A 21,052-nucleotide genomic window follows, 5' to 3' on the forward strand; every position below is an offset into this window, starting at 1 on the left:
TGAAGACAGTTTTACTTCTAGCAGTAGCATAATTACAGGCACTACATATGCTTCAGAGTACTCTAGGTGCAATTATATATAGCACTGTTTTCAGCACTACGGGAGGGTATTGATTCCAAGAGAGAGTAAATTGCATATACAAATAACTGTAATGCAGAGTAGAATGTATTTGCTACAAGACAAAGTCTGAGTGAGAGTTCAGAGGAGAGCAGGCTTATTTGATTACAAGTCTGTAAAGCCTGTAGTGAAGGCACTGGGCCCTAAAAATTTGATAGGGTTTTAACAGATGGGAAATGAGGCAAGAGAGGGATTTCAGCAGAATTAAAAGACATGTTTTCTAGCAATGGTGACTGATAATTTTAACGTGATTATGTAGTTACTTGGTGAAATCATTTGTTAGAAGAAAACTTCTGTAAACATTGAAAAATTCTTCCCAGGCAAAGCTTATGTTAGCAGACTTTCTTAATTTCAGGTTAGATGTATTATATACATTAGGACAAGTATGAATAGTTTTAGAATGAAATATTAGTCATTCAACGTATATTATGATAATGTTGCTTGCATTTATTATTTAATTTCCAGAGATTCTGACATTGTGTCTTACTCATAAATGTTTGGTGTTATTCCTCAGGTGGAATGTTTCTGGCCACAGGGAGCACAGATCATATTATTAGGGTTTATTTTTTTGGATCAGGTCAGCCAGAGAAAATATCAGAATTGGAGTTTCATACTGTAAGTATTGCTGAAAAGAGTTAGATGAGTACAATTTAAATGAGTCTAACGGTTTATATTCAGGATCCTCTTTTTTGTTCATCTGTTTATATATAGGACAAAGTTGACAGTATCCAGTTTTCCAACACTAGTAACAGGTAAAATAATTATTTTTGTTTGTCAAATTGAATTCCAGTTTTTAAATTATGAAATAAAGACAGTTCTTATGGTCAGGTTTTAGTTAGATTTGTATATTAATTAGCCACCTAAAATAAAGGTCTTGACTAGTTATAATGAAAAGTCAATATAGCCTTCACATGCCTGTGAACACGTCTTTATGTTTTATCTGTAATAATGTTAGTTTATTTGGCCACTGTTTTTTTAATAATAGGGACTTTTATCCACCCCACACATTTTCTATACATATCAAAGTGTAAAGAAACTTAGTAGAGATTGGAAATGTATCATGATATAATATTTGAGGCAGAACTGTTTATTGATAAGCTTAGATGACGTTGTGTAAGTTTTCTCATGTTCTTGTTTTAAATTAAAAAAAGATATTTCTACACCTGATTAGAATGAGTCAAGTTCTTTAATGTTGAAAGGAAAATCTGTGTTTTTCCATTGGAAAATATCAATTCTCTTTCTAAGGTAGCAAATAGTGGCCTTGAATCACTTTTGAATGTTATTTGTGAGACCTAGCCGTGCACATTAGAATGTGTATATGTATTTAAAATTTTTAAAGCCCATGAAGTTTCAGAAATTCTTAGATTCGCAGAGAATATCAGATAGAGTAATCTCTATTATATTAGAATGCTGTGTAAGTAAAGATGAATACTGTCTTTTTTAGCATTTTTAAAAACATAACTCTATTGGAAAGTGCATTTTGGTAGAGCACATATGATTTTTTTCTTTGTGGGGTGGGCTCCTTTGCAGGTTTGTAAGTGGCAGTCGTGATGGGACAGCACGTATTTGGCAATTTAAACGAAGAGAATGGAAGAGTATTTTGCTGGATATGGCTACTCGTCCAGCAGGGTAAGAGATCAAATTTGAAATATTACATAGATATAGCTAGAACATTTAAAGTTGTAAAGCTATATTACAGGTTGGTGTGACTCTCAGCCTATAAATGCATGTATCATAAACCATGTTAAAATGATCACTTTTCTGTAATAACTAGAGGTGCTTTTGGAGATGAAGATGTTGATTTTTATAAAATGAATTTTTGCCCTGTTTGAGAAGACCTGCTGCATTAATGATTCCCTTCAGTTCAGTTTTGTTAAGAGGAGGATGATAGTACTGTAAGAATAGCTGCAAGTTTTACTAGTTTTTTCAGAAAGCAGAACATATTATAATGTTCCGTCTGACACAGGGATGATGTGGTATATCCACTGGTTGTCTCCAGCCAAGAGAAGTTATACTACACGTTGTAACTGTTATTTTGGTTTTAATATTTTATCATTTTTCTCTGTTTGTATTTGTGTGTAGTAGTCTCGGAAGGGAGAGCAAAGTAGTTAGCAGGGAATGAGAGCAACAGTAAAAGATGGCGAGTGAGCAGCATGGCACAGAGTTCCTGGATCCAGAAAGAGTTAAAGCCAGTAATATTTACTCAAGGTCATCTATTACTAAGGACTTAGGAGTGCTGGACTCCTGATTTTGCTGACTCCGTGCAGTGATTTTTGCCATCGTTCTTTGTTGGTTCAAACTATTCTTAATTACCGTGTTAAACAATAGTTAGTTATCCATGTTAATAAATGTAACCTATAAGAAAATACATTTAGGTTTTTGTCATATTGGTATTTTAATAAATAATATCAGTGTAAACAAATACTGCCTCCATCACTTTCAGCCAAAACCTTCAAGGGATAGAAGATAAAATCACAAAAATGAAAGTAACTATGGTAGCATGGGATCGGCATGACAATACAGTTATAACTGCAGTTAATAACATGACTCTGAAAGTTTGGAATTCTTACACCGGTCAACTAATTCATGTCCTGATGGTGAGAAAAAAAGACTAATTTTTATTTGGTATAAACTGAAGCTGATTGTAGAATAGAATATTTTCATTAAGAAATAAAGTCTTTTATATTATCTGAGATCTCTTACTTGCTGGCTGGGTAACAGGTCTTTGTGGGAGAATGGAAATAATTTTAAAATGCACTTAAACAGGTTTGGCTTGGAAATATAGATCTTGCTATTTTTTAGTATGTAGGGCTGGATCAGTAAATAATATTCTCAGGTTTCACCAAATGATAGCAAATCCCTGGACAGTGATACTAGCTCAGCTTTGTTATTATACATCGATAAATTTGAAGATTTTTACCACTTTAATAACTCTTAAAACTCATATTTTAGAAATGTTGTCCTGTTGGTGTTTGAGTTTTCTTTTTATCTTTTAATATTTGTAATGCTTTGCCACTTAAAAAATATTTCAGGGTCATGAAGATGAGGTATTTGTTCTTGAGCCACACCCGTTCGATCCAAGAGTTCTCTTTTCTGCTGGTCATGATGGAAATGTGATAGTGTGGGATCTGGCAAGAGGCGTCAAAATTCGATCTTATTTCAATATGGTAATTATCAGTCTCTTCATTTTATGGCTATTAAAGACCTGGGGAGTTCTTGACACAGGTCCCCTGCATATCACAAAGGAAATCCATTTAAGAAACGGTTCAGACATTGTTTCCACTTTAAGTTTCAAAAAAGAGTTATTACTTATTCCATACTTCTATTGAGATACTAAATTTAAAAGAAAATTGATGTGCGTATTACTATACCTGTATATTGTGATAACTAGTTTAGTTTTTAAAATACTTTTAATAGTGAAACTTTGGTGAAAAACTCACAAGTATGAAAAGACAATATAGAGAAGAAAAATGTTTGGAAAACCATGTGAAGAAATTATAAATAAATATTTATATTGTGTTATTGTATTTCATCAGCAGTCCTCCAGTGCAACAGAATTTGATTCAAATATATCCATTTTAAAATTAAAACCAAAGCAACAGGTATTCTTGCCTTTTATCAAGTTATGGTATGTTAGGTATTTATTTGGGTTAAGCCCTTTTCCCTCCACATTTTGTTTCTTGTATAGATATTTAGCATATTTTGCTGAGTATTTGAATTGCAGTGGTTTAATACCACATACAACTCGTGCAGTGTTTCCACTCCTCTAACTACTGTATGAAGGCAAAAGCGCTCCGCTCCTCACATGCTGCTGTTGTGTATCTAGGCATACTTTTTTTTGTCTACTTCCTGTATATCAGGGCTGCCTTTCAACAAAGAAAACAAAAAGGAAGGCATGTGTTTCTACTATTTCAGCATTTTTAAATTAAAAAAAAAAATCAATTATAAAAACCTCTAGTAATAAATCATAAAGCAATACAATTAGTAGTGTGTGGCCAGAATTATTTTGCAAAGAAAAACTATTTGACAAAAAACGGTCATTTGTAAAATATAATGGCTTGTGAAAAATTTCATAAAAGTGACACTACTTGATTGATAATCATAATAAAGTGACTTCTATGTAGTAAGCAAGCAGAATATAAAAGGAATTTTTATTAGTGAAGAAATTAACTTTAGCTGTTGTCGTGGATATGCCTTAGTGTACATAAGGTAAGATATACAATTGGTCAAATTCTTATTTTTCTAAAAAGACTGTTAATTATTTGGGGTACAAGTGTTAGTGATAGATGGATTTCCTTAGTGATTATGTGTATAGAGAAGAATTTTTAAAAAGCGAATCTTTAAATATGCTCGTAAAGAATTTTTTCTTTTCTCCTCTTCTGTCCTTGGCGTTTCTGATTTGCTTCTTTTTGGAACATCTCTGCTGAATTAGGAAATAAGTCATATCTCAGTTTGCCTTTATAGCTTCAAAAGAACACAAATTGTGGGCTATACATGTTAGTTTCATATTTTCAGAGGTCATTGATGTACTAGTAGAGTGTTTGGAGGGAAAGTGTTCTCTCATACTTGAATATTGCTTTCACCTTTAAGTTATAAAGGTGAATTTTTTCTCATCAGGTAAGTTGATCACACTAATATTCCACATTATCAGTAGATACAAAAATTGCAGCACCTTGAGATTGAAGTGACTTGCTCTTAGACCAATAAAAATTAGTGATATAACCAGGAGTAGAAGTCAGCCATATTATATGGTATGCTTTTTGAAATTAGGTAAGGGATTAGTTACATTACTGCCTTAAAACGTATTATTTGCTTAATAAGAGTTTTAGATAAAGCTATTTTCCTGTTCTTTCTATGAATAAGAGAGAGAAAAGCCTCTAAAGGGTGGAAGAAACAAATTTTTGTAATAGTAGAACTGGATGGTATCTATTGAATCTTCAAACTGTGAGAAAAACAAAACATAGACTAAAAAGGATTAAAAATATATCTTGCATTTAAAAAGCTGGAACATAAGCTACCCCTCATCACATTAAAATATAGATACTCACTTTAATTTTTTGCATGCTTTTTAATAGCTTCCAAAATCCTTCTACTTTGAAAATACTTAATACCTCATTTGGGTCTCATGAAAACCTTGTAATATAATTAGGGTAGATTTTATTGTTACTGGTTTTATGAATGGAGAAACTGTACAGAGATGAAGTGATTTGCCCAGGTTTACGTAAATCACAAAGCTATCATATGGGCATTAGGGGTTTAAACCCATGATTTTTGTCCCCTGTTAATGTGTTCTTAATGCTATCTCTAGTTGTGGTTGGTCATTACATACCTAATTCCCCAGCTATGTCCAGTTAGTGATATGTCCAGGGGGAAAATGTTTTCATAATGATAGTAACTTTGAGTAGATCTTTTGAGATCTTATTATGTAGCTTGATGATTTTTCTGTCTCTTAATTTACAAGTTACCTAAGTGCCCTACTTTTTGCTCTTCACTCCTTTGTTCATTTCATTGTTTTTTTGTTTTTTTTTTAATCTATAGGCAGATAGAAGATAAAGCATCCAGCATTGCTATTAAGAAAATAAAAACCATTTGAGGGAGAAGTAGAAGCTTGTGTTCACTGTCTGCTATCATGAATGTTGAGTTTTGGCTATAGTTATAACTATTTGGCTGTGTGTAGCTAATCAGTAAGTTTTTGAGTTACTAAAATAACATAGAAGTTGATCAAGTACAAATTCAATCCATGATATTAAATTGTACTAGTAATCATAAGTTCAATTTAATAAATACCTTTTGATCACCATGTAGAGGGATTCGTTATAGTATCTTGGATGGTTTAAGGATGAATAATTCTAGTGGAACATACCCCATTTCTAGACTAGAAATTGTAAAAGTTTACACAAAGTATTGAGATTAAGTAATATTTCATTTGAGTTTTTAGATTGAAGCTTATAAGTATTGAATAAATTCACTATTACACCTATGGCCAGAAAATAAGGAATGTAAACTGTACCTTTAAAAGAGCAAAAATTCTATATACAAATTCTTCAAAATACAGGTTTTTATCAAGTGTATTTTGAGAGTACTGCTTTAATATTAGTCTTTTTATGATAATTGAATTTTCTACTTGAAATTTATAATGCTTTGCGAAAAGTAATGAAATCATGTAACAAATAATAATTGTATGTTAATCAGTATTCACTGTACTTTTCTCACCTATTACAGAAATTAAAAATCTTTAAAAATTTTTTAGAATAAAAAATCTTGTATCTTCAGTGGTTTCAAAGGTTGAATGTTTTAAAAGTCCATGTTTGACGTATGGTAATTGCATTTTAATAGACTTATTAATAAGGTTAATAAATTTTAAAATATTTTGAAACATTAACATTTTATTGTAATATGGCACGTGATATTCATCATTCAGATAAATTTTCTAATTCCTTTTTTCTTTTTCCTGTATCAAGTACAGTTTTTAAAATATTTTAGCACCACCTAAATCTGTAAACAGATAAAAAGATTTAAGATTGAGAGTTGAGATAAAAATATTTAATTTCTTGTATGCTTACATAATCCCCTAATTCATTTCATTTCAAAATCTTATAAATTCTCAACTTGCTGGTGGTGTTGTCTAGAAAAACTGATGGGGTTATTTTCCTCATTTTTATTGCTAGCTTTCCTCTTAATAGAGGATCTGAATGATAAAAGCAGTTGGGGGTGGGTGCTGGGTTTGTTTTTGTTACTTGGAAGAAGTGTATGATGAGATGGTATAACTCAGGGTATCAAATGGGATAGACAATACATGCTCCTTGCACTCCCCTGCCCCTCTGTTGTTTCATCTTTAACTAAAAATAAAATAACGTAAACTTTTAAAAGCGTTTGTTGGAAAAGCATAATATGTAAGGTGGAAGGCTCGAGCCTTTCTTTCCTCTTTTTAATGAACCAGAGAAAGAAGCTAAAGAGAATATTGTAGAGGAGGTTGTGAACATAAGATAACTTTATTCTTTAAAAAAAAAAAAAAAAGAAAAAAACCTAAATTCTAGGCCTTAAGCTTTACTTATTTACATTCGTCGACTACCTCTGTCAATTATTCATGTTTCAGCTGAATAGATCCTATATAGCTTGAGTATTCAGGGCAAAATTTGAGTATTTTGGAATATTTTATTGAAGACTGATAGTGTATATTAAGAATACTTCAAACTGTTGATGTATAGTTGAGCAAGCCCATGTTCTGTCTTTGGATGTGACAGGAGGTATCTTGTTTTGATAAGAGTTGTTCTAAATTCTAGTTAAAAGGCTGTAAACCTCCTATTAAATGCTAAGAGGCAGATAAATTATTTCACAGAATAACTTGAAAATGTGTGCAAACTCTCTGAACTAAAGTTGAGGGGTTTTGTATTATATTCCCCATACCCCCAAAAGAGGTAGGCAAGTTTAGAAGTTTAATACAACCATAAATGTTCCTAAAATACAAAGTTGTTTTTTATAGCCTTTTTTCCCTTTAAATTATCACAGTACAGCTAAGTTTTAACTACAAGTTTAATGAAATGAGTATTAACTTAATTTGAAAAGATATGAAAAGTGACTTTGAAATTTCTTAGTACTAGGCCATTTTATTATTAGGTAGAAAATAAAGATGTTTAGAGTGGGATTTGTAGCTTTCCTCCTGTCTCTGGCACTTTTGCTTTATCTTTTCTGCTCTCTTTTCTCTATTTCTATTGTTCTAGCTGTGTCTGTCTGTCTGTCTCTTTCTCTCCATATCGTTCTATTTCTGTAATGTTATTCAAAGCTCTAGTTTGTTGCCTTTTGTCTGGTTTTGATTTTAATTGAAGAGTACAGTGTCTCTGGCTAGAAAGCAATTTTACTGAATTTGATTTTTGCTTTGCTTTTGTTGTTTCATGGGTAAATTCCAAATAACAGTTTTCATTTATTTAATTAAATTTTCCTTATTTTTTGTAATTGTTAACCTTTCTTTTACTTGAGATTTTTAAAAAATGTTCCAGTGTCCACTAATCCAGAACAATATATTTCTCCTTGCAACGTTCCAAACAAGCAGAGGCTGCCAATCCGCCACTCAGAATTTTTGCACATGCATACTTCTGACATGAACATGTTCTCAGTGTGACCTCTAGTTTAGTTTTGGACAATTGTAGCTGCATGTATCTAGGAAAGGGAGAAAGAAGCTCGAAATAGGTATATCTTGTATCGTGTTCTCTTGTGAACCAAGATTTCAAGACCTTTCTTTCTCTTCCTCTCTCTTCCTCCATCTCTCTTTCTCTTTCCTTTTTTTTTTCTTTCTCTCCTTCCTTCCCTCTTTCGTTCCTTCCCTTTTATCTCATTACCTATCTATCATCATCTAACAAGATGTCATATACCTGCACTCTGTTTGTTAAAAGGATTTTTCTGATGCTTCCATTCTTTGTTTCAGCCTCTCTGCATAAGAAATTACCTTCAGTCTTCTGATTATAAACTTCAGTTATTGTCATTTTCTTTCAGGTTTCTGGGGTTCTTTAGATTCTGTCTGTCTCTTTCTCATCTATATCTTGATATCAAAAACATATCTCAGTATTTGTTGCCATGAATCTGAGCTTGTCATACTATATTTGGTGAATTACTTTTTTATGTAGTAATTCTTTGACATGTTCCATGAGTTGCTATCAAAAGGATATTTTGAGATTTGATAGTTATAAGGGGAAGTATGTAAAATTACAGAATGTAAACATGCAGGTGAAAACATTTTGATTAGCAGATACTTGAGTGATTTTATACATAAACACAAAATATGGGAAGAGTAAGACGTGGTCCTTTTTTTATTTTTGTTTTTAATCCAGCTTGCAGTTAAGTTGGGGAGATAAAATATACCTGAAAAGATAAGTATGGCCAAATAGTTTGAAATGGTAGCGTGGCATATGAGAAAAGATAATTGGTATATCTAAGGATGTAAGGATAACTTCAGGGTGGATGGTCAGAGGAGGAAGAATTGGAATTATGCCTTGAAAAATAAATAACAATTGTGTCAGAAGATAATTTTATAAGTAAGAGGAATATTATTTAAATAGCCAAATAAGAAATGTTAAGGCATGTTCATAGAGTAATTTGGAAAGTTTTTCTGGAATAGACTTTGAAAAATGGGTGATAAAATGAAAAGCATAAATTGAAGTGGCTTGTTGGTACCCTCAAATTACTTGTAAACATAAAGAGTAGTTAACCTAGTGGGGGTTTTGGTGAATTACTTTATATTCTAGAAACAAGAGAAAAATATTTTGGTTGCCAGTGGTAGTGTTTCAGGTATGAAATTGGATAGGTGGGGGAGATCTGCTTTCATCAGTGAAATCATGATGAAACATTGTAGCGACAGGTAGTAAATTTGTGAAAGAAAAACATACATAGGACTTGGTGTTCTGTGATGATAGAAGGATTAGAGCTGGAGAGTGACAGAAAATTTAATAAATGTGTTAATAAGAGTATTGAGCCTAGGTGATCTTGACAGCAGTGATACTCTTGATGGAAATATGAGAGATGTGAAAGAAAACTGATTTTTTTAATACGTTTATTGTGACGTAGTGTTGGACTTTTTGTGGAAGTGGACAGCCAGCACTTGGAGATAGACTACTTGGAGAGGCTAGTTGTAGAGAAAAAGAAATGTAGTCTTCCGTGTAGAAAGATGTCTACCTCCTCATGGAGATAGAGAGGACAGTGTAGAGGGCTTAAAACTAAACATTTAGAAATACAGTTGACCCTTGAACAACATTGGCTTGAGTTGTGCAGGTCCACTTACATGCGGATTTTTTCAATAGTAAATACTATAGTACTACCCAGTCCGCGGTTGGTTGAATCCACGGGATGCCGATACAGAGGAACTGCGTTTTTATGGAGGACTGGCTATATAGTTATATGTGGATTTTTGACTGTGCCAAGGGTTGGCGCCCCTAACCTCCTTCATTGTTTAAGGGTCAACCTTAGTCATGTTTAGCAGAATGGAGAAGAGATTGCAATCTCCAGAAAGTGTGTTGGGAAGACACCATGCTATGTCAGAGAGGCCAAAGGAGGAGAATCAGTTTCAAGGAGGACTTGATTAATAGTATTACTTCCCTCAGAGAAATCAGAATATGGGTAAACAAAATGGTGTTAAATTTGAAGATGAGTTATTTATTTTGGTAATACACTTTCCTTTTGATGAACGTTAGAGTTGATTCTTCAGAATCACTTTTATATATCTACTGGTTTTATTAAGTCAGTTACAACAGTTTCCTTTTTTATATAAACTTATTTGTCTTGGCACCATTTATTTTCAATAGCTATCTTTAATTCATATGTAATAATGTTACAATTAAAGAATTTTCAATGTTAAAGTAAACATTTATTTAGGAATAATCTTTTAAAGTAACTTGATGACACCTGGACTGTTGGAGTGTGGATAGCTTCCCTTAAGATATATTCTTGGTTTACATTGTTACTATAGTAGTAATTAGAAGGTGACCTAAGCATATTTTAACCATAGGTATGACAGTGTCTATCTCCAGTATCTAGTGTACATTCTTAATTAAGTTTTATTTTCCCCCAGGTTGATAAGCTTTAAAGGTTCTTTATACATAAGGAAGACTTTCTAAGGGTAATTCTTAGCATAAATTTAGTTTCTCAGCTCTTTTATTCTTGGGATATGAATCTATCCGATAAAATTATTAGGATATTTTGAAAGGTTCCTAATTTGAAATTGCTGAGTATTTTCTAGGTGAGATACTTACTCCCTTCTAATCAATGGTATATTTTAAAAAATGAATGAGACCGCAAAATTGACCATGGTCATAGACTTGGAATAATTCCATAAAAGGATGATTCTGCCTAAGAAAGCCAATATTTTTAAGCATCCTGATTTGTGTTGAGTTCCTTTAGGAGTACATACTTCTCATATTCATCTCTATGTGTGTTCCTTACAATTGATGTAATTTAGACCCTATAATTTTAGTCTGCATTCTGGTGCTTTTAGCATACCTCATTTTCAGATTGTCCAGTTCTTCCAAAAAAGGCTTCCTGAATATTAGGTGTTAGGATTTTGGAAGTGGGTAGGACTCTAGTGATCATTGAAGTGACCTTTATCATTTCCCAGAAATATTAAGTGATTTACCCATTACTAGAGGAGAGGTCTCTTCAGTCCTAGGTGTCACTCTTCTGTCTCCTTTAATTATTCATCTTTCTACTTCACAAGAATTATATTAGAAGTTGTGGATTGTATTCTGCCTTGAAAGGGGTACTAGTATTCTTCATTAAATATGACAATTCTATCATCATCAAAGCTCTTAATTCATAAGTTTTTGCATTGATTTTATTTTTTCCAAGTTCAGTGTAAACTTCTAAACTAACAAGATTGTGCTGCTCATTTCTTGGAAATATTTCTAGAATTCTTCAGTCAGTATGAGAATTTTCCTACAAAGGAGTGATTATTTTAACTTGTCTGGTCTTTTCATCTCTTAACTTTAAAAAACAAAACAAAATAACCTTATCACAGTCGCTGAATGTATTTTTCTATTTTCTTTTAACTCCTATTCTTCTTGAAATTTTTACACTTATTAGTGAATATTAATTACCTCATGGATTTTCTCAGCTTTCCTTACTGTGGTTTAGCAAGTATGAGTTTTATTATGTGGTCTTTGTTTACATATGTCCCAAATAATGTTTAGCAAGCATACTTGATATTATTAGGGAAATAGTTCATCTAAAATTCACTGATTTTGAAAATTTGTTATTATTCATTTCTTTCTATTTTTAAACTTACTAGAGCATGCTATAAGTACTAGCATAAGTTATGTACAATATTAAATTTTATGTTGACTTTTTCTGTTGAGCATTTAATTTTATGATAGGTTCATATACCTTTTTATCTAAATGTATTTTTTAATTGAAGTGTAGTTGATATATAATATATATAGGTGCATATAACTTTAATATGAATAGAAAGGATATTTTCTTCCTTTTAGTTTTTGAACGTAAATCTCATTGCTTTCTAGTTACACATGCATATTCAAATAGTGCCTTCATTATTAAATTTTTTCTTTAAGAATTCTTAGTTATAAATATTCTGACCCTGGTTTACGAAGATGAAATCCTTTTCAGAGAGAAGTATTTAACTATTTTTAATGGTTGGCTTAGTTAATTATAGCATAAATCATAAAAATAGCTAGGGTATATTTAGCTATATAGGAAAGTAAAATATTTTCCTACTTTGTATCAACTGGAAAGGCTAGACAGCATTTTGTAGTTAGGGCTGTTTATTATCTGAGGAGCTTTTTCTGAAGATAAAGTTGGCATTTTACATAGTAAGGTTATGGGCACCTTTTCTAATTGGTTTGTAAGTAAAGCAGATCCATTGTCTTCTTTAATGAACAGTTAATCCAAATAATGTACTTTTGAAATACACTTTCATATTCTCCATATAAAAGTCACTCTGGAGTTATGCAAATGGCTTATACCAAGAGAATTTGTACCATCCTGCCATATTCACAGTGGCATGTGTTATTGTATAGCAACACAGTGATCTTCAATAGGATTGCTATTTTTTCTTTGCTTTTTTAGAGCTTTAGAAGTTCTGCCTCTCCCAAGTATTCTCTCAGAGATCTTCTACCAACTGTAAATGTGGCAACATTGGTAGGTAGCATGGGTATAGGGTTGATAAATCCTCACCACCACTCCCCCGCCCGCCACCTCCCCAAAAGAAGAATGTAGAGCAAGATTGTCTAAACATTATATAAAGGATCCATGCTTATGAACATCCATCAGACACACTTTGGCATCGCTGAGTCAGACTCTCAGACCTCTTCCTCCGTTCTACCGTATACTTAGAGTTGTAAACTTAGAATAGTATTACAGTTCTGGGAGCATTTATTATATTAAATGTATAAAGTAGTTGGGGTTTTTTTGTTTTTTGTTTGTTTTCTCTGTCTCGAGTGAATTGAGGTAAATAAAACATTTAACAACACATGGCCAAGACACTTTTAATTCTTTGGTCTTGAGTTTTTTATGTAAAATTCTATATAGAGGTAAACTTTGTTCGTGTGATTAGGTATTATAACAGTTCATGTAACTTTTTATTTCCCTAGACAACACTGAAAAATAGAGATGTGAATCCTGACATTTCTGCTTACATTCTTTCGTTTTTGGAAAATACGAAGCTATATAGCTACTAATGCCCTTAGGTTAATCTGGAGAAGTAGTTCTTTCTTATTTTTGAATAGTTTTAAAGTAGACTTGGAATCAGTTCCCTTTCTCTGTTATCTTATCCTCCAACTTTCTTCACAACCAAGAAATGATCCTGTTTCACTTACTCATTTTCTTGCTTTTATGTTATGTCTTTTAGTGTATTAGACGTTAGATTACTTCACCAGTTTTCTTTCATGTGATTAAATTTTAAAGAAAGTTATTCTTATTTCTTTTCCATTATTATCACCGTTCAAAACAGCATTAATAAACACCTGTGTGCTCATTCCTTCTTTTCAACAAGCCAAAGGAAAAATTAGTTTTCTTTTTGAGGTAATCCCATTTGTGGTACTATATAAACTTCTTAGGCAGAGCCCTTTCTTTTAGAACATTTTCTCTTTTGACCAAAATGCAAACCTTCCTTGAGGAAATCAACTGTTCTTCAAAATTTTAATTTACTTCTGTACTTGGTGAACTGTACATTCATCCCTGTGCCATATTTTTAACACTAAAGGAAGAAAATGACCACTTCTCTCTTTTCCAAGCATTTACTGGGATATTGGGATATTACTAATAAAACCAATTTGTTCTAGATCAGTGGATACCGGAACAGAGAGGAGGTATTTCTTACCTGATAATGTGTGTGTGTTCCGATTCTGCTAATCCAGAAATCCAGTCACATTTGTTGAAAATCATCCTTAGTTGTTATTTGTTAGGGAGTCAACTCCCTATTTTAGTTGTTTTCTGAAATTCAGTCCCTAGTTGTGCTTTAGATAGGGTAGAATTTTTACCTCTTTCAGAACACTGCTAAAGAAGTTTTCAACTGGAACATAGTCTGAAGAAGCACTGAGAGCAAAAAAATTCAGAGTGGTGATTGGCCACCTCTGTTTGATTGACAGGTTGCAGGGAGAAACCCATTCGTTCTGGATTAATGGAACTGGAAAACAGAAAACAATTATCAGGTAAAAAAAACCTTTTCTTTAACCTTTGAAATTCACCATTTAAAAAATGAGTCAGACCATCAAGGGAATTTATTACCAAAAAGAAAAATTTAGTGTCTTGTGAGCAGTGATCTCTGGCTATTACTTCAAGAGTTACCCAAAAATCGCTACAGTTACTCCACATTGTCAGCCTTTGCTGAAACGGCTTGATTAAATGCAGATAAGACGGACTGTAAGGCGCAATTAACATTTTAAATCTGGGTTAAAGACATGAAGCAGAACTATGGGTGGGGGAGAATGGTGGTGTTTTATTTCCTGACTTGTGTCTGGTCTATGGATAAAGATAATACGTTGTTTTTCAAGGCTTTTAATCTGGCACTTTTCATGAATATTCACAAATTTTGTTACTATACTGTGTTTGTTATATCTTCACTTCATTAGGATATATACTTACGTATCTTTTATCATAGAATTTTAGTAACAATAGTGACCAGCCAGTTCTTTATATTTTAATGGCAGTTTTCTGATTGTTGGTTAAATACATTTCAGATTGAAGGCCAAGGACATGGTGCAGTATTTGACTGCAAATGCTCTCCTGATGGTCAGCATTTTGCATGCACAGACTCTCATGGACATCTTTTAATTTTTGGCTTTGGCTCCAGTAGCAAATATGACAAGGTAGAGTACAATGACTATATGTCTTCTCCTTATAGTTGTTTGTTTGTTTGTTTTTAAATCCATAGATGTTTAGGGGTTGTATTTTGGGGAGGGAAGTGATAATAATCTTTATATTTCAGAAGAAATAACCTTTTACTTAGCCTGCCAGAAAGGTCTAGATGCAGTTTTTAGGTTGGGGTATATAAGATGGGTGTTGGAGATGTCCATAGAGAGGGATTCGTTGAAATTATGTAAAATGTTTTACTTATATGGAGAATATGCATTTGTCTGGGGTACAATTCTGTGGCTTTTATGTGGTTCTCAAAAAAATGTATGGACTACTGTGATGGTAGTTAATATTTTTAAATATTAAAGACCCTATCTGAGATTAGTGACTAAAAGATTTAAATGGTTTATTTGTGGTAGAGTTGTTTAAAAGATTATCATAGTAAAAACTGAAGAGTTCAGGTTTAAGAAATTCCAGATTAAATGATAAAATTTAAAGTTACAGATGTGTCAGGTATGAGTTCATGTTAATAATTTTTATATTATTTCAGAAATTTTAGAGAAAATGCTTATTCTCTTAGAAAATCATGTCATTCATTTTTTATATTATTATTATATAAACCATGCTTACTGTATACTTACGGATTTTCTTAAATTGTATGAGTGGTTTCATTAAAGAGTTTAATTCAAAGAATAAATTGATTTCTCGTTGCAAAGTGCTAAAACAAATAATTACCATATTTAGTAATTTTAAAGATAAGATAAAGCATGATAGCCCTGGGAAAGTCAAAGTACTGCTGAAAGATTTATGCCTAGATTTAATTTTACCATTTAATTTGAAATTATGTAACTTATTTTTAATGTTTTTTTAATTCTTTTTATGAATATAGTCTCTTTCTATTCCAGGGAATCTTCAAAGCAGCTATTTTTCTTTTTCTTTTTCTTTTTTTTTTTAACGTCTTTATTGGAGTATAATTGCTTTACAGTGGTGTGTTAGTTTCTGCTTTATAACAAAGTGAATCAGTTATACATATACATATGTCCCCATATCTCTTCCCTCTGGTGTCTCCCTCCCTCTCACCCTCCCTATCCCACCCCTCTAGGTGGTCACAAAGCACCGAGCTGATCTCCCTGTGCTATGCGGCTGCTTCCCACTAGCTATCTGTTTTACGTTTGGTAGTGTATATATGGTATATATGTCCATGCCACTGTCTCACTTTGTCCCAGCTTACCCTTCCCCCTCCCCGTGTCCTCAAGTCAAAGCAGCTACTTTTCTAATCATAAAATTTAATGTAGAACATACAAAGATTTATTTACAGTTAATTCAAGAAAATATTCTTTTATATTATTGTTTAATACCATGATTTATATTAAAATGTTTGCCTTCCATTAGAAATCTATAATGATAAATTTTTCTTTGTCCAATCTTTTATGGGCCTTTCTTTTTATAGATAGCAGATCAGATGTTCTTTCACAGTGATTACCGGCCCCTCATCCGTGATGCCAACAATTTTGTATTAGATGAACAGACGCAGCAAGCACCTCATCTCATGCCGCCGCCTTTTTTGGTTGATGTCGATGGTAACCCTCATCCATCAAGATACCAGAGATTAGTTCCTGGTCGTGAAAATTGCAGGGAGGAGCAGCTCATCCCCCAGATGGGGGTAACTTCCTCAGGTAGATGCTCATTTTAAGTCCATGCTAAATCTTTCTTTTCCTGTTGAAATCTTATAAAATTGATAAGTGGGTAGAACTTTGTTTTTAATTGTTTTGAACAAATGAGAAGTAAAATGATATTTATACTTCTTTAAAGTTCTTTGAATAATGCTTAAGTATTGCAAGGCAGTTAAGAAGCATTGGAGGTTTAAAGCAATAATTTTGGTCTGTATCTATTTATAACCTTCTGAGGACTAATAGGGTAAGTCTGTATTTGGTATGAGATGAGTCAGTTCATTTGTTTATTCATTCAGTAGCATACATTGTGAATCTCCTCTGTCGCTGGCACTTGCTAAGCTGCGGTATTCAGCAGTGAAGTAAACAGATGCAATCCTTGCTCTCGTGGAGTGAGTTAGATTAGTAAACAGTTGTAAACAAATACATAGTTAAAAATGATGATAAATTATTAAAGCGAATAATAATAGTATGATGTGAGAGAGAGAATAAGACTAGATAGCCTAGGGGACTTCCCTGGTGGTCCAGTGGCTAAGACCCTGCGCTCCCAATGCAGGGGGCCTGGGTTCAATCCCTGGTCAGGGAACTAGATCCCATGTGCCGCAACTAAGAGTTCGCATGTGGCAACTGAAAGCTCCTGCATGCAACAAACGAAGATCCCATCCTGCATGCCGCAACTAAGACCTGGCACAGCCAAATAAATAAATAAATAATCATAATAATAATATAGTAATAAAAGACTAGATAGTCTGTTCACGTTAACGATTGTTTTAAGAAGTGATCAACTTTTAAAAGTTTAAGAAAAGTAAAGATAGGAATGAAAAGTGATGCTGTTTTGGAGGGTGAAGTAATGGAGGGTGAAAGTTGAATTAGTTGAAGAATCGAATGGGAGTTGAAATGGAGTCAGGGTCTACAGGCTTCTTCCCTGCTTTTGGCAAGAAGAGTAGCACTAATTTATTAAGTGAAAATAATGGAAGGACTGTAAAGGAAGTTAAACCAGTTTTGCAATTATGAATCTTTGTTATATTTTAGACTAGGAAAATGTTTATGAAAATAGTTTAGGTTCTCGACTAGCATAAATGGGCAAAACTTCTAAGTAGATATGAAGGACATATATGGGATGTAATATATAATGAGTTAACTTTTAAATAATGAATTCAGATTCTGTAAGCAGCACAGAAAAATCAATCATCTCTTATTTTCTTAAAGGATTGGGCATGTGAAATTATAATGAAGAATCTAGAGTATGTGAAACTAAAATGTTTCAGTACGTGGACACAGCATGAACTCAATCTAAGAAAAGGCAGGATTTGAGAAATCTAGGCAGGCGTTCAGATTAGAGAATTCACAATTGTTAGAGAAGTCTTGGTCATAGGACTGAAATTAAGATAAATGTCTTCATTCCCTTAGTGGGGAACTGGCAAGACTCAGATCTTTCCCAGGTCTCAGTCAGGTACCTAGGCTGGGCTTTCAGGGACAGGGAAATAAGAAAAGGACTCATTTATTAAAATATCAGCGCTACTTAATTATCGTGATTATTCTTCCCTTCATTTAACAGTTTTTAAAGGGCTTTCATAAATAACACTCATTTAATCCTTTTATCTGTGGTATCCCAATTCTAAAAATTGAGAAAATGAAAATTTAACAACATTATGTCTTGTTCAAGTTAAAGTACACGGAATCATAGGGACTCAAATCCAGCTCTGACTCCCAGTGCATTGTTCTTTCTTCCATGCCAAGCTGCCCTTAGAGTAACAAGTGGACTTGATCTTGAAAATGAAAGACACCAGTTATAGTATTGGGGTACAAAAGAACCCAGAGCAATAATTATGGCTTCAGAGTGAGTCACAGAATTTTTAAGTGTTCTAGTAGTTCACAGAATTCAGGGTAAATATCATTTCCTTCATTATTTTTGACTTGCCAGGTACAAAAATAGAACAAAAGAAAAATACTTTTTGAAAAAACTTTAGCATCATTTCTAATTATATTTCTATTTGCAAATCTAGATCTGTAGTAAAATTCTTTTGGGGAAATAGAGTTAGGTAAACATACATGTTGGATATTGTAATAAGTTGGGTTTGAGTGCAGTTCTGTTATATCTACACTGAACAATACACTTTAAATGTTTTCTCAGTTGTAAACTTGAGCTATATCAGATTCAAACATGAGATGTTTTCTCTCCCGTATACCAGGAAATAGGCATCCATAGGCATTTTAATTTTTACCTCTGTTCACTTTTACCACTTTCTAGCTTTGTGACCTTGGTCAAGTTATTTTATCTCATTGAATTTTAGTTTTCTCTTAAGAAATGAAATAACCTTATGTGCTTAATACACGTAATTTCCTCTTTTCTTATACCTTCATACTACTACTGCTTCATTTCAGAATATACTTTGTATCTTACTAACCCACTCTAAAAGTCTGATCTCATCGAGTCCTTGCTTACATTCCCACACACCCGATATTAATTGCTGTTTTCTCTCCTCTTGTGGCAATGCCTTTCATATATCTCATAACATACATTTTCTTATTTGTTCAGCAGGATTGAGCACCTTTATATGCCTAACATTGTTCTAGATTTAGAATTAGAATATTAAGATGGATAACACAATTCATGCTTTTGAAGAACTAAGTAGTGGGCTTCCTTTCTGTATTGGGCTGAGTACTAAGGTGTGTACACAGTCGGACCTCCGTATTCCTGGATTCAGCATCTGTGGAGTCAACCAACCCGTGTAGAAGATATTCGGGAAGAAAACTCCAGAAAGTCCCAAAAAGCTAAACTTGAATTTGCTACTTGCAGGGAACTATTTACATAGCATTTACATTGTATTTACCATTTACATAGCATTTCATTGTATTAGGTGTTTCAGGGGTAGTCTGGAAGGATTTCATGTAGGAAATATGGAGATGCCATTTCTCTTGGTGCTTGAAGGATGTTAGCATTTATCACATTTGTACTTGAAGTGGTCAAAAGCTCCAAAGCATAAAGGTGTATATCCTATTAGGAGAGTAAAAGAGTCAGGTAGTCTCATATCACTGGTGTGGGTGAGAATTGATGTTGGAAAAGCAGGATGGGTTCAAATACACCAAGTTCCTCCCTACTTCAGAGCTTTTGTACCAGCTCTTACCTTCTGTCCAGAGTGTATTCTAGCTCTTCACATGAGTGACTAATTCTTCTTTTTCTTCAAGTCTCACTCAAATGCTTCCTTTTCAAAGTGGGCTTCTTTGACTTTTCTGACTCACCATAGGTAGTTCCCATTTCTCTCCTTCCCCATTTTCTCTATCTCATCACCTTCTTTATGTTGACAACATTTTTTCACAATCTGCATTTGTGTATGGGTTTATCATTCAATTTCCCCATTAGAATGTTAGCTCCCTGATGGTCAGGGACCGTGATGTATCTTATTCACCACTGGATCCTCAGTTTCTTGGCGTAGTTCCTAATACATAATGGGCACTCAAGAATTTGATGAATGAAGCAGTAAAGCTTTTTGAGAAAGTGGGTAATCAGATTTGCCTTTTTTAAAAGAAGATCTAAGATGAAATCCTTCTTTTGCCACTTACTAGATATATGACTTTGAATAGTTATTTTGATTTTCTTATCCATAAAGTGGAATTAATAATACCTGTGGGATTGTGGTATTGTAATGATTATGGGAGTACCTGAATCATGGTAAACACTAAGTAAAAGTTATGTCATCATCATCATCATTATTTTTAATGAAGATTGAAGGGGGCATGTTTCCTTTTTTTTTTTCTCTCTCTCTCTCCCATCATTCACAGTTGCTCATTTTAGGTCTTACTCAAGCAGAATTTATGTTTAATTCTGGACTCAAAGTGAGGTTGATAAGTAATATGGTTTGAAGTATCCTTAGCATTTTTGTGGTTTACATAGGACTGAACCAAGTTTTAAGTCAGCAAGCAAACCAGGAGATCAGCCCACTGGACAGTATGATTCAAAGACTGCAACAGGAGCAAGACCTGAGACGTTCTGGTGAAGCAGGTATCAGTAATACCAGCCGTTTAAGTAGAGGTAAGCAGTGATTCTTAAGTGAAATATTTAAAAAACTGAAGCAGTCTAAACCTACAGCAGTAGAGAAGTGATTAAACAAATATGGTAAATCCATTATATGAAATATTAGGCTGCCAAAATGATCATGTTTTTGAAGAGTATTTAATGACCTAAAAAAATATTCTTAATATAAGGTTTCAAACTATGGACAATGAGTTTTTTAATGTGTATATTCTTCCAAATTTCCTATAATAAACGTGAATAACTTAGAAACATGTTAAAAATAAATTTATTCAATTATTTATGGAATACATTCAAAGCCACATTCTCGAACATCTCACCATCCTTGTTGTTGTATATTATTAAACTTTAGAGAAAATTTAAAGCAAATTTATGAACCATAAATGTCCTTGGGTTTGTGTCTGTTTTTGCTTCTTATATAATTATCCCAAAAATACACAGT

At 33.1% G+C, this 21,052-nt stretch overlaps 1 protein-coding gene across 3 annotated transcripts in view; it reads left to right on the plus strand.

The window, feature by feature from the left end:
* The window catches only part of PHIP (pleckstrin homology domain interacting protein), a 126,510-nt gene that overhangs the window by 53,483 nt on the left and 51,975 nt on the right, over nucleotides 1-21,052 (plus strand). For all 3 annotated transcript variants that reach the window (XM_059941756.1, XM_059941759.1, XM_059941758.1), the window contains exons 11-18: nucleotides 632-732; nucleotides 829-869; nucleotides 1,648-1,746; nucleotides 2,561-2,714; nucleotides 3,150-3,284; nucleotides 14,793-14,921; nucleotides 16,358-16,583; nucleotides 20,473-20,610. In XM_059941756.1, coding sequence (XP_059797739.1) covers nucleotides 632-732; nucleotides 829-869; nucleotides 1,648-1,746; nucleotides 2,561-2,714; nucleotides 3,150-3,284; nucleotides 14,793-14,921; nucleotides 16,358-16,583; nucleotides 20,473-20,610 — 1,023 coding nt within the window. The remainder of the gene's footprint in view (nucleotides 1-631; nucleotides 733-828; nucleotides 870-1,647; nucleotides 1,747-2,560; nucleotides 2,715-3,149; nucleotides 3,285-14,792; nucleotides 14,922-16,357; nucleotides 16,584-20,472; nucleotides 20,611-21,052) is intronic.

Source organism: Balaenoptera ricei, chromosome 12 (genome assembly GCF_028023285.1).
Source record: "Balaenoptera ricei isolate mBalRic1 chromosome 12, mBalRic1.hap2, whole genome shotgun sequence".
NCBI classification, from domain to species: domain Eukaryota; kingdom Metazoa; phylum Chordata; class Mammalia; order Artiodactyla; family Balaenopteridae; genus Balaenoptera; species Balaenoptera ricei.